The following is a 16875-nucleotide window of genomic DNA, read 5'->3' on the forward strand; positions in this document are numbered from 1 at the left end:
AAGATATGGAGAATCCATGAGTTTTTGTTGAAACAAGGAGTTTTGGGAATAATAATTATAAAAAGCTAAGGATTGTGAGGTAGGACCGGCTTGGGCATGGCCCGCCGGCTGGGTGGCCCGGTCCCACACATCTCTCCTTATTTTATAATATTATTTGGTGAATCCACCAAGTTATGGAGAACTCACGAGTAATTTTGCACAAATCAGGAATTTTTGCCAAGATGGAGAAGTCTTCATGAATTCATGAAAATAACGAAAATAAGGAAAAATAATGGAGGAAGCGTGGGACCGGCCATGGCTAGGGCACGGCCGGCAGGCCGGTGGGCCCGGCCCATGGGGCGCTTCTCCATTATTTTATTATTATTATTTTCTCTCTCCTGTTTTGTGTAGGATTCCCCATTGTTTCATGTTTTTGGATGCTCGTTCGTGCATCCGGGTGCTCAGTCGTGCATCATTGTAGAGTACACTTGCACCTTTTTTGTGGGGCTTACTCAGTGATGGTCCAGATGCCCAGTTGTTGAGTATTTATTACTAATTTATGAAATTCAGTGGAGAATACCTCATGAAACTGAGTAATAAAAAATAAATAGATGTTCATTATTAATTCATAGGATCAAATGTGGATTCGACTATGAATTCAGAATAATAAAACGAGCATTACCATCCTATGGGATCGTGGATTCGACCATAGAATCAGAGTAATTAAGATTTATCTATTACCATTTATGAGACCAGTTGTGGATTCGATCATGAAATCAGAGTAATGAGATAATAAAGTTGTTTCATTGATACTCTATGAGATCAAGCCGTGGATTCGATCATAGAATCAGAGCAATTGTTATTGTCATTTCATGGGATCAGGACGTGGATTCGACCATGAAATAAGAGCAATTGTTGTTTCCATTCCATGGGATCAGGCCGTGGATTCGACCATGGAATAGGAGCAATAATAGACTATTCTTGGAATTCAGTAGTGAATATCACGACAGAAGTAATCTATTTTAGAGAAGATATTAGCCAGTTAAAGCGTCACATCTATTCTGAATGGTGCATAGTCAGGGAGTCACGGTGTTGTTTACGATCTGAAGGCGTTGATGCTCTCAATCTACGGAGAACCGCCTGAATCTATGCACAATCTCTCCACATAATTAGGGAACGGTGAAGTGTCACCGACGTCCTGAAGGCGTCCGCCGCTCAACTATTCTTCTATGTGGAGGTGGGTCTCTCTCCTGCAGTCAGGGAACAGTGAGTATCACCGACGTCCTAAAGGCGTTGATGCTCTCAATATACGGAGAACCGCCGGGGATCGAACGCTCAGCTAGTGGAGGCTTTTCGAAAACATATTCATCATGGCTTCGTAATCATGAATCGCTGCATGCCTGAAAGCCGTGTCAAAAACATGCTTCATGATTTTACGGTTTTGCCTTTTGTTGAAAATCCACCATCTACATTAAGTCCCCTACTTAGTGAGGAACAGTCATGTTCTGCAGTATGCATTAGATGGTGATTTTCAGTCGACGAGATCAGTGTTTGAACTCAATCTACAAAGGTAGTTTCAGAATCCTTGATTTACCCCAATGATGTCATGTACGAGTAAATTTGCGGACGAGGACTCTGATAGTATGGTAGAGTGTCATCTCATGAGCGTGGAGAGATGAGGTACTAAAAAGGAAACCCATGTTTTATTAGCTTAGTTATGGTCGATTTAGGATTTGCGGGCCCGAGCCCAAAAAAGGAAACCCATGTTTTATTAGGTTTTGGAAATAAATTTGATATAAAAGGGAATAACCCTAAAATTCTTTTTTATTTTTGGGTCGACCAAGCTTCACCACCTCACGAGTTCAGTAGCAGCAGGAAGAAAATCTCGCTGGAGTGCCAGCGCCGCCACCGCCCGACCGACCACCGTCCGGCCAAATTCCGTCCGGCGCCGACAGTTAAGTTCGTGTGATTTTTCTTTTTGCTGTAGGTTTTATGATTGATGGGTTTTCCACAAAACCCAAAATCCCATGGTCGTATGCATATGTAGGATTTATGAAGAATTTTTAGAAAACGTATGTATATGCCCGTTTGTTCGTTAGTTGAAAGAACGAGCAAAAAATCCCTAATATGGAAGAGAAACATAAAATTTTGAATAGATATGACCTAGTTGCAGTAGCAAAAGGTTTTGTTTATTAGGTTTCATGAAAACCCAAGTTTTGTTTTTTGAAAGCATGAACTTTGCAAACACTTTTTAGAAACGTAGGTTTGTTCGTAAAAGTAGTAAATAATAATCCTTAGAGTTAAAGGAATTTTGAAAAGACCTGGAGTTCATGATAATAGTTTGTTTAAGAACTGTCGAAAATTTTATTTGGACTTCACAAAATAGGAAAGACCCTCGTTTCATAGGTGAATGCTCGATTGGGAAAAAAGTTTTTTTATTTATTCACGTGAGTTTGCTAACTCACGGATTTTTTTTTTGTGTGCGTGCGTGACTTATTCACGCACTATAGAATAAAAATTGAGTTTTTGAAAATACACAATTTATGAATTGGTGAATTCATAGTGCATATGTACACGTAAAAATTAGCGAGTGTTCACATAGAGGGTTATGTGAATTACTCATAATTTCTCGAAAAGTCAGTGTTGACTCTTGAATAATATGTTTTATGCTCAATTTCGCAGGTTTGAAAGAACGAGTAAGTTTTGGGGTTTTTTTACGTTGTTATCACTAAGTTCGTGAAATCGTAAATAGGTAAGAGTTGAGGGTTACCATTTTTGCAGACGTTGATTGTCTCGTTGATTTAATTCCATTGTGTTGATGAAATTCATGTATGGATGTTGCAGCAACTTTGCAAAATGACTGAGTCCCATAGCGCTTCTGAAGATGATGTTTCTTCGAGATAAGATGTTTCTACAGACGGCTCTTCCAGAGATGGCAGTTTTTCCCGAAATGATGATTCTGGGATTTCTAAGGAGAAAGAGGGAAATCCCAAGACTAAGAACATTCCAACTGCTGAGGACAAATTCTTCGTGTATCTGTATAAACCTGAAAAGCGTCCCTTAGGATCCTCATTTCGATTGCTAATAAATCTCAGGAGCACTACTCAGAATAAGTTGGTGTCTCCTCAAGAAGTAATTCGGTTTTGTTTGCAAGGGAAACATTTTTCGGCTTCTCACGTGGAGTTCAAGCTTTCACGAAAACCTCTGATGCATTTCTCTGGATGGGCAAGACACATGCTAGGCCATAGCCGTGTGAGGATCATATTGGATAGTGCACAGGTGACACGAGCCATCCAAGCTGCTGGAGATTTAATCATCAACCATGATATACCAGGTATAGTAGCCTTGTTCGCCCGTTGGTGTGTTCCTACTCACACATTTATATGCAGATGGGGAGAATTCACCATTATTCTAGAAGATGTAGTTGCTTTGTTGCATCTTCCAATTACTGGTAATTTCCCTGAAGAGCTTTCGTCAGAGGAAAATGAGATACCCAACATATTAGAGGCCAAGATGCACGAATTCAATGAGTCGCCCAAATCCTGCTATGCTCAGTGGTTATCGTATTGGTGGCCAAGAGACAGAATTCCTGAAGAACCGGTTGATGGCACTTTAACAATTGCTGCTTTCTTATGCTTGTGGCTCTCCAGGGATATCCTTGAAGATTGTGGACACTTGTTGAAGCTGTTTGTGATTCTCTTTGCCATAAAGATGGCAAAAGGTGAGAAAATTCCCATTGGCAGTCTATTCTTGGGTTCATTGTTCGCCAATTTAGACTCTTTAGTTATAGACTCCAGTATTTCTGATGGCTTCATGAAAGTCGAGACATATGCCAATACTATGTTTCTCCAAGTCTTGATGTGGGAGCATCTCGAGAGTTACGCCCCAATTCCCCGTAGCATTTTGCAAGGACCCAAGGTTGACAGTCGTCCCTCCTCCCTCGAGAAGAATAATGCCAGGATTATGCGCTGGTCTAGAAAGCAACCACAATATAAGATATGCATTACTGACATTTTGGGCATTGAATCTGAATTCAACTTTCGCCCCTGGGTGTCGATTCCTTCTCTCTTCTCAAAGCTGACCACTTTTAATACTGCTGAAGAGAATATCACGTTGAGTACTGGTGCTGGTCTGAGCGAAGGAGAGAGATCTTTTGTCTTCAGTTGTACTCCTGGTTTCTTGATATCGGTAATGAATGGGGAATTCCAGGTAGAAGAATACAACATTGATAGAGCAGCTAGACAGATGGGTCTTGATCAGTGTATTCCGGGTCATCGGACAAATAAGCCAGAGATTGAGTACCTGAAGGCTCACTTAGACTGCACACATGTGGAAGGAAGCGATTATTTGTTTCCATGTTCTGACCGAGATACTTTCGTAACCCCTGGTTACATATACTTTTGGCGTCAGCAACTTGAGCGTGTGTACCGGTTTGCAATGGATGTTCAGTCCCCAGTTCGAGAATTCCCTTCCTCTGACATGATTTCTGATCGACCCAGGCTGAGATACCTTTCCAGTGGAGACAAGAGGAAAACGTCTCCAAGTGCGATACAGGTAAGTCCCTTTTTTGCGATTTCAGCCAAAGTATGTCAATCACACTTTCAATTGTATTTTTGACCTTGTGATAGGATGGTCGCGCTGTGAGACCTCGAATCGATGTAAACTCTCCAAACCTTCAAGAAAGTCCTCAAGGAGGAGAAGGCAGGAGCAGGGCATCTCATAGGATGATACCGAACAACATACAGTCCCCTGCCGCTTCTTTGATGAGTTGTTAGCGCCTTCTTTGCCATTTTGACTTTCTCGTCCATATAATTAGGATCTTGAAAGAATATTGTCAATTCGTTCCAGAATTTTGCTCCATCAGTTATTGATGGTCTTCGTTTTGCTCCTGGTCGAATAATTCAGGGATCCAACACTGAAGAAGTCGACGTAAGTATTCTCTTTTCGCGCTAATCATTGTAACATGCCTTTGGACGAACTAGTGATGATTGTTGTTGATGTATTCAGGAGGAAATCATTGCGGACAAGCAGCATATTGATGAAGCACACTCTTCTTTGAGTCATGGAGATATGAAGGGTTCCCGAAATCCCAAACCGAATGAAGATAACGGAGTTGCCAACGGAGATTTTAACGTTGCGGAGCCTTCAAATGGTTTAGATACTCTCCTAGTAAGTATACCTCCTGTGACCTCTTCATAGATATATGATATTTCTGATTTATGAATGAATGAGTGAAAATCCATGTGAATATACAAGTAATTTTGCCGAAATACGTCACCAGAAAATTTCAGACTTCAGTCTTTTAGTAAAAATGCTGTAGAATCCTCGTTTGGAGTCGGATTTTCGATATCTGCATATGCATATTCAAGCCCAGGAAATTTCCAAGCTTTATAGAAGAATATTTTTGATTTTTGATCATGTTTAGGGCCTGAAAAAGGCGAAACAGTAAAGTTCCAGGAGACTTTCAGGATTTTCCCAGATTGCATGTTGCCCAGGGTTTTGGCCACATCTCTTCGCTCGTTCCTCCGATTATTATGAAATTTTGACATGTTTTAGAGGACTTCCATACGAAGAGATTGATGTATAATTAAACTCTATATTCCTTACCAATTTCTCCCAGTTCGTCATTGAACACAGGGAAGTGTAAACTTTTTCCAGCTGAGCTTGTTTTGAAAACGTGTTTCATAACTTTCGCACTACTTGTGCATGTCTTAGATGCATAATAAGGAACGTAGATGATGTTAGTTCACTTAATTTCTTAATTTCATGGTCGTATTGGGTTTCCACGCTCGAACCATTCTAATCCCATGTAATCTTCACATTAGGTACCAAATGCCGAAGTTGGGAATAACGGATCCAATGGTGATGGTTTGGGAAATCTTGGAGCTGTAAGTGATGAGACTTCCATCCCTTCACCTCAGGGTCATGAAATGCTGGTTGTTGATGCCGTGGAGGTGGCGGAAACCCCAATTGTGCCTGAGACTGTGGAATCCGAATCGAGAATGGTAGAAGCTACTCCAACTGAAGTTGTCCCCATGATTGTTGACACTGCTCCAGTAACTGAAAACCGTATGATAGTACACGAGTATCCCACTGCAGGGATTTCTTTTTCTCCTCAATTTGGTGAGTTGCTCCCATATCACCAGTTTGTTGGCGGATTTAACGTTCCCATCGGATATGCTGCCATGTACGAGAAATTGTGGGAAATGTATGGACACATCGTTGTTACTCAGGATCCAGGACACAGTTATTTCTTGACGAGGCAAGTAGAAGCCATCTTGCGTGTTATAAATGGTATCCGGATCATAGCCAGAAATGTTGTTACCCGAGATATACTCTTTGATTGGGAGTACAACTTGAAGAATGCTGAAGAACTTGGCTTCAATCTGAAGTGGCTTCGTCAAAAGTTTGAGGCTATCAGGAAAGCGGTAGAGGGTGATGCTCCTTTCCCTACTAGTGATGCCGTGTTGAAGAAGATGAACGAAGTTGCTGAACTAACCAAGAAGCTGGAGGCGGAAAAGGAAGCCTTGAAAGTCTTGGAGGAGCAGAAATCTTTCTTTGCCGACTTCCTTTAGTTTTCCTTTGACAATCTTCTGAGAGACGTGAGTTTTTATTGATAGGTTCTGAATTTATGAGTGGTTGAGGATTTTCTTTTGGATTTTGGATTTGATAGAGATTTTTTTAAATAAAAGACTTTGATAGATTGCGGAATTTCAAATACTGAGTGCAAGTATGCACACGTTTTGGAGGAATTGAAAAATACAAGTAAAAGAAAATCCTAAGGTGTGAACGCCAGATACTTTGAGCGTTTGACTTGGATATAAAACATCCAATGTTGAATGCTTCATGCATCGAAAATCTTGAGCCAATTCTAGTGAATTACTGGTACACTTGTCTTGCCTTTGATGTCAGCCAATTTGTAGCATCCTTCAGCAACTGACTTAGCAATCATAAAAGGTCCTTCCCAGTTAGAACTTTTTGTGGAGTGAAAATTACGTCTGGTTGCCTTAAGAACCAAATCTCCTTCATGAAATTTGTTAGGCTTGCTTGTACGTGATTTGAATATCTTATGCAGGTTTGGAATTCCTCGTGGATTTGGTGGAGCTTTCCAGTTTTGCAGCACATGTGGACACTCATGCAAAGGAGAATACTTAGGATATTGATTGTGAAATTCAGTCATTATCCTAGCAATGACCGTGTTAGTGAGATGATGAATTTGGAGGGGCTCTGCGTCTAACCATTTGGTGAAGTATTGCTGAGGTGAGACTAACCACTCATAGCGTTTGGTGATGGCTAGGTTTTGAGCGAGTCCCCGGATCAAAGTAGCATATTTGAAAGTTGGTAACACATATGCATCATGAGGAATAAGACTTTCCTGATTGTGAAACCTTCCGACAAACTCGTTGGCGTCCTCCACAGGTTTTTATGCGAGCTCCATCAAGGCTTTGATTTTTCCCAAATGCTCGAAGGTTGATCGTCTTCCGAGTCAGAGCTTTCTTCGACGGAGAATTGTGCAACCGAAGATGATGAGGATAACACAAAAACTTTTCCATCATGAATCCATGCTCGCCTCAGAACCATGTCATATCCCAGATCCTCCTTAATTATGAAGAATTTAGTTTCGGTCCAGGCTGAATCATTTCTTATGTTGAGAATGACGTAACCATAATCGAGTTGGCTAAGGGGCACCCACGGCTATGTGTAGCCCAAATTCATCTTTAACACCCATCTTCTTTATTTGAATTTTGGTTTTGGCGGGAAACTGGTGTTCACGGTGGCAGAATTAGGGTTGGACTTTTGGGCGTGCTAGAAGGAGACTCAATGGATGGAAATTGCTGGGATGACGTGACTTTTCCTAACAGGCCTGATATGGCTTATTTTGTCGGATAGAATTGGCTTGATTCTCGCGTTGAAGAAATCAGGGGATCTCGGGTTTGGTTAGTCCATTCTGAGTTCTGAGTGTGTGATCAAGTGATTTTCGTATTACTGATGCGTGTTTGACACTTCGGGATGATGACTGGATGTATTTGGAGTATTTTTTCACGAATCATACAGCTGCAGACGCATGAAGAGGCGAGAAAGGAAAGAAAATTGTCCGAGATTATTTTTATTTACTGCCGAGCTATGGAAAGATTTTTCGGAGTAATGAGCGAATATTCTTGTCTCTGTGGGGTATATATAGGCTGCTGGGATTACATGGAAGGATTACGGAGAGTTTGGGAGATTTTAGAACACTACAGAGTCGAACACAATCGAGTTGCAGAGCTGCCATTTCTGCTGCTGTGAAGAACACCAAGAACATAAGACGCACAAGGACAGTTGTTTTTCTATAGTGACGACGACAGTTAGATTTTATCGTTCCCTGTAACAGTTCGGTTTGTAACACATATAATTGTTACAAACCCGGTTTTTAATTATTTTCTCCCATTTTCATCATTTGTAAACACTTTGAGCAATGAAATCAACTTTTGAGCGTGTTTCCAACATGATGAGAGGCTAATTCTCTCACAACCAAGGCAATGAGGAAGCTATTTACGCATGAATAGTTGGTAATTATTTATTGTCTCTAATTTATAATTTATAATTCACTCAATCACTGTTTTTGCAGAGTTTTTAATTGTTTGCATAATTTTCTTAATTAGTTGTGATTCAATTTGATAGGTTATGCTTTGTTTAGTCAATTGATAATCTATGCTTACGAAATACAATTGATATTTGGGAATATGCCTGATTATTTGTGAATTAAGAATTAAGGGACTTAAAAGATAATTAGAGTTTTGGATTATTTACCATCATTTATTCATGTGTAATAGTGAAATCAGTGTCTTGGTTATCTTTAATATCTTGAAATTAAATTTTAAGTTAAGTTTTCCTTATTTTTAAAATTTTATTAAGTCTAGAATCTTTTGCTTTCACAAGTCTCAACGAACTTTTTACTACAACTCAATTGAAAATCACATCAAAAACCAAAATCCGGAAAATTAGTTGATAATATAAACTTTATAGGTCTCATAAAGAGCACTTAAAAACACAAAAATCCACGTGTGGCAGCATAATTTTTTTCTTCTTTCTTAAATCTGCAGTTTAATATTATGCTTGCAAAAAACTTGTCATGATGGAAGTATTCGGGAAAATAAAAAAATTATTAAAATAAAAAACTAAAAAGAGATTTTCTTGGAAACAAAAGAGAAAACCAAAAATGTGAAAACTAGCCAACCTATTTTAGACCAATAAATTTGGTCGGAACGTGCACCCCGGGGCACGCACGATGAGAATTAACAGGGCGAGTCCTTAGATTAAGAAAAGATCCTTTCTTTAACACGGATTGCAAGCCCTTATTGCCAACTGAAAGGAACCAAATGACATTATAGCGAAGAACAGAAGAACGTCTCACCTTTGATAGGAAAGGCGGTTGTATCACAAGGCTTCTTAACCTTAATTACTTGAGATAACAATTTACTGGGATGCACAAATTTAGATTCAGGTTCATATTAGGTTGATGAATAATTTAACTTTTTACACGATTGTTTAAAAAAGAAAAGAAATACTAATATGACATTTTATTTTAAGTTTATTGATTAAGTAGATAACGATTGACTCTTACGTGTTATAAGAATCTCTTATCTCATTAGTTACTTACTAATATTGAATTAATGATAAAAGAGATATCACGTGATTGCGTACTAAAAATTTGCACAAAATGAGACCAAATCAATTTTGTGCACACCCCTTAAAAGAGCGTCAATTTGACTAGTGGACGACTGACTATATTGCATGTTAAGAATTTCGTCCCTCAATACGTAACTAATACTAATATCTTTATCTTAACAGTTATCTCATTCCCATAATAGTTATCTTCATCCATTATTAGTTATCTTCATCTTCTCCATTGAATTTCTCAACCATCTTTTTATTCCTGCCCGGATTTTAATTTAGTTTAAGATCCGGGTAGAATTATCTATGTAATATATGTACTTAAATAAAACAAATTGCATTGTAGCTATATTGTAGTATGTTTTTATTTCTGATACGTATGGCAAGTTTGTGCCATTACGCTTTCTCATACCTCCTTGAAGGGTTTCGATTTCGTTCAAATCTTTCTAACGACCATCTACAGACGTGATTATAAAATCTGATGTTAAATTTGGGTATATTACTTCTTTTATGGAAGCATCATATTTTCTTGGAGTGTATCCAGCAAAATGGTGATGAACCATTACAACATTTCAATTCCCCCGATGATTTACATATATTTGGTGCATATTTTTATTTTTTATTTTTTCCGTCTCCAAATTATTGTACTAATCATATATTTCCATTCATGGATGTAATTAAATATTATATAATTATATTTTCTTAATAATGAAGTCCGAAGCTTTCATGCTCCTCATTCTTTCAAAAATAAAATAAAAACGAACGATGATCACGACTAATTAAGTGAATGATGACATTGAAAGGTCACCTAGACATTCATCGAATATTGTGCATAAAATCGGGCTCCAATAAAATGTTAACATGCAGGAGTATAAAAACAGGGAGGAAAAAGTGATACGATAGCTGGGAAGTGGCTCCGGTATAATCTGATTGGTATGCCTGGTCTGTAGTCTGCACCCACCCTAATAAGGACATGTTTGATTGACCTTGGTTGAAGATCCGATACACCAGGTCCAAAGAGTAAGCATATTTTTTAGGTTATTTAAGTCGTGTGGTACACAACTTAGTCTTACCCATGTATTAAAAACCACAACTTAGTCTTTGGCATTGAAATCAACGGTCGAGATTGTCCCTCAAAAATCTAAATCATCTCCCAAACTTCAGCCTTAGCCATGTATATAAACAAAGACCAGAACCATAGATTGAGCCTCCTTCCTATGTGAGTCCGAACCCTAAAAACTCAAAAAACTTCCGCTCGAACCCAAATCCAAAAACAAAAAACTAACTTATATTTTATTACAAAATCTTTCGCTTTTTTCAGATCAAAAACCTCAAAAAGAATGTCTTCCATTAAGGAAGAAGATCTAATCATTAAGGATGAAGAACCACAACGACAACCAGAAGAACAGGAACCCGAACAAATCGGAGAAGACGGAGATGACGAAGATGAGGAACCTGAAGAAGATGGAGAATCAGAGGATCTCACGATTTCGAATCTCGAGGCAACAATCGCTACTCCCATTGCTTCTGCACCACCACTAAACGGCACATCTTACCAGACTCCACCACCACCACCACCACAACCACAACAAACACCTATCACGGCGGCGATGGGAACTGGGACGGCAAAATCAATAATATCGACTTCTTCAGGTGATGAATCGAGGAAGCTATTTCAGAGGCTGTGGACAGATGAAGATGAGATTGGATTACTACAAGGTTTTTTAGATTTCAATACTCAGCGTGGAACCCTGAATTCATCCTATCATCACGAGACAGGTCCGTTTTATGATCACATTAAGAATCGATTGAATCTTGATTTTAATAAGAGTCAATTAGTTGAGAAACTGAGAAGATTGAAAAAGAAGTACCGAAATGTTGTTGCCAGAGTTAATTCAGGTAAGGATTTTAATTTTAAGACACCACATGATCAAACTACTTTTGAGATTTCGAGGAAGATTTGGAGTGGTAGTCATAATTGTTCTAACATTGTTGACGAGACACTAGTTATAATGGAAGATGATAATAACAATAATAACAACAACAACAACGAAACTACTGGTAATGCGGAGATTAAACCCAATGTTTGTGTTAATGGAAATGATGACAAGATTCCGAGGGGGGTGATGGGGGGAGTGAGTAGTACTCTGCTGCGCAAGAGGGGTGTGAAAAGACCTGCGGACGAAGAATTGATGAAAACATGTGGGAGTAAGGACATGGAGTCAAATTCTGGGAGTGTGATTGAGGAAACAGTTAAGAGTTGTCTTACTCCTTTGTTTAAGGAATTGATAAACTGTGTGATGAATGGGCAGTCTAATGCGGGATTCTTGGGGTTTAATGGTATGGGTTTGAATCCTTTGGGGGCTGCTGGTAAGGATGAGGTGATTGATGAGAAGTGGAGGAAACAACAGATTTTGGAATTGGAGGTTTATTCGAAGAGGGTGGAATTGGTTCAAGAACAGATTAAGTCTGCATTGGAGGATTTGAAATCGACGGGGATAGAGAAAGTGGATGTTTGATCAAATGCGGGATCTTCTTCTTCTTCTTTTACTAGTAAGTTTTTCTGTTTTATTTGTAAATTTGGTGGAAGTGGGTTAGTCTGCAATTATTGGTTGATAATACAATTGCACCTTTAACTTCTAAGTAGTTGAGAAAAGAATGAATTCATATAATTCAGTGTTGGTTCTAATTGGTTGATCCAAATTCTTTCAATCCCGTGTAGATGGAAAAACTGATATCTTTGTTTTCGTTGATTGTTATTCTATAAAATTTTGATTCTGTTAATTCTCTTTCAATAAAATCTTTGATATCCCCTACTTAGTTTTACCTATTCAATGGTTGTTAATTCCCGTGTAGCTAGTTTAATTTTGCTGATGGAACAGAACAATTGGTTGTTGAGTAACTTCGTTATCAGCGTTTATTGGATCCAAGATTGAATCCTTGTAATTGTGTTTGGAAAATTAAATGTATAGTTTGTAAGTGCTCCATCTCTTCCTTGTGCAATGGACAGAACATATATAGTTTAAGCATTTGAAGATAACCAAACACAAATGTATACCTTAATTTAGTTAATTACATGATACATAGGTATTAAAATAATCTGTACCTCATTCAGCCTTCAAATGAAAGCTCTTTGAACTACGATATGTTTTTATACTTGTAAAAAAATGATGTAGCAATAAATTTGAATCTAGAAATATACTGGTACCACATTTACTGATTTACATATAACTAATACGATACAAGTTTATAGTCTACATAGGATTGAAAGTATTGGGGCAGCTGGTATGCGGATGCATATGATTTGGTAAGGCAGGCTGTACAGTGGTTACCTCTGAAGCTGATGAATTATTTTTGTTATTACTATTGTTGTTGTTGCTGTTGTTTAGCTCATGAGTATTGCGCATGGGTGCACCCATAATTGATGATATGGCCGCGGCTAAGGCTGTCGTGAAATTTGGATCCGAGGTAATTGCTGCTGTGACCATTTCAACCATTCCCTGCTGCTGCTGAGTTGCTAATTGCGCTGATGGGATAGCACTTGCAACCCTTAGAGGATTAGGAGGATTAACTAAATAGGGAGGCCGCAGTAGCGACTGAGAATGTGGAGGGTAAGCTTGTAAAGGTAGTGGAAACAAGGGTTGTCGTTGGAATTGTCTAGGATCGGCTGGAGGAGGTGTTTGGTGGTGGTGTTGGTGGTGGACGTTTGGGGTGGTGGTCAAATCAAGGGTGATGGTGGGAAATGGTGCAGAGGCTGACAGAGTTGCAATGTTAGCGTTGTAAGGGAATATAGGAGCTGCTGATGGTGAAGAGAAGAGACTTGCTGAGAGAGTTGGTTCTCTGTTGTTGCTCATGGTTGAACCTGAGAGGAGCATGTTAGCAGCTGCAGTGGTTGTGTGAGCCATTGCTGTGGCTTGCGGTGGTAAAGGGTGGTTGTGGTTTCCTTCATAAGTTGTAATCAGAACCGTCTTGTCCTCGGAACATCTCTGCACCTGCTTCCGCACTGGGCATCCTACAGCCATTGTGCACCGGTAGTAAGCACGTGGACAAGGATTACCCTTGGCCATCTTTTGTCCATATTTTCGCCATTGACATCCGTCGCTTATCTGCTCAGACAGAATTTGACATTAGTGTGTAGACCAGTAGCACCATCTTACTGGTGCATTTGTTGATGCAGTTAGATGACAGAGATACTTGTTTTTGGCTCAGACCATGGCAAACATTGGGACTTGCTTTTTCACTAACTATTATGCTCCATATGATTTATATGATCCTCTGCAGGTTCATGACATGCTAATTTAAATAAAAGAGAGTGGTGGCTACACCTCCTGGCAGGGTTGTTGTGTTTGTTAACTGTGATTTGACTGACAATAAATTGATTGTAAAATGTACCGATGAGAACTACATACAGGATGTAGGGTGAGGTAAAAGTTATTACCAAAGGTGCTTCAGATTGTGCTCGGACAGAGACTCGCGCTTTCCTACAAGCAGCAACTGCAGCAGGAGGGACTTCTTCTTCCACACTGCTGCCGCTGCTCTTCGATTGCGCTGATTTTTGGTTCTTCAAGTTACTTCTGTAGACTTGGTCATTGATGTCCTCAGTTTCTTCTTTCATGGTAGGTCGCTTTCTGCTGTTGGCAGCAACATCTTCAGAAAAAAGATGGTATTCTTTGGATACAGATTCCTCAGCTTCAATATAATTAGTAACGGAAGTGGATGGTTGTTGTGTTGTCATCTCATGATCATCATCTGTAGCAGCAGCTTCAGAGTGAGATGGCTCGTTCATATCTAAATTCAGTATCGCACCCTTGGATGGATTAGGATCCATGAACTGCCGGACAGACAATGTCTTCCTTGAAGCTGAATTTGACGTGGTGTTGTATCTCTGATCACAATTGATCTGCTAGACAAATATATGCTTGCACGTTATTAGTTTTCTTCGGCCCAAAATTTTTGAAGTTCAAAATACATTGAAAATCACTAGGAGTAACAATAGCATGTGACAATAACAGCAGCGCAATCCAGTTCGAACCAATCTACAGAATGTCTTTTTTTTTTTTGCACACAATTCAATTTTGCTCCAGTTGATAACTAGTTAACTTGTCTGATACAATTTGGTCGGTTTTCTACGAATTGGAAATGTTACACACCTGTAGAAGGTCATGATGATGATCCAGTTGATTGTTATTCTGGGACTGCATCGTGCGAAGTAGTTGAGAGTGAAGGGTAGTATAATCGTGGGTGACATGATCCAACATGCTCTTCAGCATCTGATTTTCATTCTTCAATCTCTCCAGCTCTACTCGCATTGCACTCATCAACTACATCCAGTTAGTTGAATTATCAATGGATTGGAACACTTGCTGAACTAAGAACTAAATACTCCCTATATTTTAAACTCATTAATAGCTTGTGACGAGAACTTACTTGAATCTTGGGTTTCTCTTCTTGCACCACTAGTTTATCTTCTTCAAATTTCGATCCGATTAACATTCCACCACTAGTGTTTACTAATCCAGTCTATATCAAATAAAAACACACTTATGATGTGTCTGTCATCTGTAAACGAAATCAAAAATGAAATGGTAAACATAGATAAATACTTACACTACTGATATTGGTGGTGGTGGGTTCGGTTTTGGCTAACTCGATCTTCATATGATCCTGGTGCTGCTTAGGATTGTAAAGGTCAACTGAGACACGTTCTCGACCTCCAACCTCTCGATGTTTCTGATGCTCATCCGAAGAAAAGAAGTTTTTCATCTTGTTGCTGCTGGTATCAGCAACTGATAATGATGGATTCTTATTAGCCGTGTGCTTATTACTGGAATGATTATGGTCGTCGCCACCATTAGTAGGTGGTGTCCTGAATTCTCCGCCTCCCGGGTTTGACATTTCTGGCGTTGTAGTAGTAATTTCCTTGAGATCATCACGTTCATGAGTTCCCATGGGATTTTCAAGATGATGATGAGCTAGTCTTTCTTCTTCAACTTGTCTTCTTAATTTTGTGTTTTTATATTTGTTATAGTTTTCTTATCTTTTAGGGGAAGTCATTATTATTGGTAGAAATTAGAAAGAAAGACAGACAATATAAGAAAAGTCTTTCTCATACACGCAATCTTCACAAAGACTATACTTAATTATTCATAGAGAGGAATACCAAGAGGGCGATGAAGACCTGCCGTTAATATAGGAGCTAGGAAGAAAAGAAAAAAAAATGTTGCGTCAGGATTATGTAAGTGTGATGATTACCAAACGTGGCTCTTATATTTTGCAGTGCCAGTCATGACTTGAGAAATGCGGCATCAATCAGCTGATGAAGAAAGCTTAACTAACTACCTATCTATATGCGTGTGCTGGTGAAATTTTCTTTATTCCTTGTTTCGTTTTGCAAATCAAGGCAAAGGCTGCAGCATATCTTGGCTTTGTTCATCCATTACTTGGCAGTTGCTTTGAGCCTTGACCTAATTCTTCTTCTCGATCCATTACTTCTTGACCTGTACAATCTGGCATGGGCATCTACTAGAAACCCCACACGTGGGCGTCGTAATTTGGTCAACACTATTATTGACGGGCACGGCTCATTCATAAACGGTGGTTTATGGAGTTAGGAGTGGGAATCACATCTTTGAAATACAAAGATAGCCTAACTATATGATATGGTAGGCTTCTCCCCACGCAATTGAATTGAACGTGTCCATGTCAAACGAAGAAATATGGACTAAATCCTATAGACTATACAGAGGGGGAAATAGTGAATAGGAGAAGAAGACCTGTCTTTGTAACCAAGAGGGGATAGAGGGGGCCAGAGGGGGAGAAGTGCTTTGAAACCTACATATGGTGCTAAATGGGAATATATTCTATTTAAAAAATCCTGATTGGCTGCTAGCTCAACATGCATGCATAGGCAGTGCACGCGAGGTGAGCTAGGACACCAGTGGATTCCCTAGCTAGCTACATACACCTTTGGCCGAGGCAACTCTTCGGTGGAAAAACTTGAGGGTACAAGGGCGTGGACGAGCTAGCTCCGCTCGTCTGCACATTTTGAACGAGCAGAGGATCAGTTACTTAGTGAGACATGATGTCCAGCCAGGAGATCAGAGGTTCATTAATTGCACAGCTATAGATAACGAGAAAATGCTTTGTCCACACCAAAATCCTTGTACCACTTGGTGTCAATACCATGCATATAACGTGATGCTGTCTCTGTACAGAAGAAGTCGTTCCTGGTGGATATTAATT

At 39.4% G+C, this 16875-nt stretch overlaps 2 protein-coding genes across 3 annotated transcripts; one reads left to right on the plus strand and one right to left on the minus strand.

The window, feature by feature from the left end:
* Positions 1-10832: 10832 nt before the first annotated feature.
* LOC113358024 (probable transcription factor At3g04930) lies at positions 10833-12449 on the plus strand. The gene has a single exon (XM_026601526.1). The coding sequence runs from the start codon at positions 10974-10976 to the stop codon at positions 12150-12152; it is 1179 nt and encodes a 392-aa protein (XP_026457311.1). The 5' UTR covers positions 10833-10973; the 3' UTR covers positions 12153-12449.
* A 187-nt stretch (positions 12450-12636) lies between these two features.
* On the minus strand, positions 12637-16070 carry LOC113358022 (WRKY transcription factor 42-like). 2 transcript variants are annotated; one of them, XM_026601524.1, is made up of 5 exons: positions 15241-16063; positions 15061-15153; positions 14784-14954; positions 14072-14533; positions 12637-13739 (listed from the first exon to the last, which is right to left on the minus strand). In XM_026601524.1, the coding sequence occupies exons 1-5, from the start codon at positions 15580-15582 to the stop codon at positions 12888-12890; spliced, it is 1920 nt and encodes a 639-aa protein (XP_026457309.1). In that variant the 5' UTR covers positions 15583-16063; the 3' UTR covers positions 12637-12887. The 2 variants fall into 2 exon arrangements, with proteins under 2 accessions (XP_026457309.1, XP_026457310.1); XM_026601525.1 differs by lacking the exon at positions 14784-14954 and having other exon boundaries at positions 15241-16070.
* Between the last annotated feature and the right edge of the window lie 805 nt (positions 16071-16875).

Source organism: Papaver somniferum, chromosome 3, assembly GCF_003573695.1.
Source record: "Papaver somniferum cultivar HN1 chromosome 3, ASM357369v1, whole genome shotgun sequence".
NCBI classification, from domain to species: Eukaryota; Viridiplantae; Streptophyta; class Magnoliopsida; order Ranunculales; family Papaveraceae; genus Papaver; species Papaver somniferum.

What these genes read in the sequence shown, in the direction of transcription:
- LOC113358024 (XM_026601526.1), top strand. Translation starts at nt 10,974, where the DNA reads ATGTCTTCCATTAAGGAAGAAGATCTAATCATTAAGGATGAAGAACCA.
- LOC113358022 (XM_026601524.1), bottom strand. Translation starts at nt 15,582, where the DNA reads ATGGGAACTCATGAACGTGATGATCTCAAGGAAATTACTACTACAACG. An exon ending in AAGAGAAACCCAAGATTCAA is followed by an intron (nt 14,955 to 15,060) that starts GTAAGTTCTCGT and finishes AACTGGATGTAG; the next exon opens with TTGATGAGTGCAATGCGAGT. An exon ending in ATCATCATGACCTTCTACAG is followed by an intron (nt 14,534 to 14,783) that starts GTGTGTAACATT and finishes TTTGTCTAGCAG; the next exon opens with ATCAATTGTGATCAGAGATA.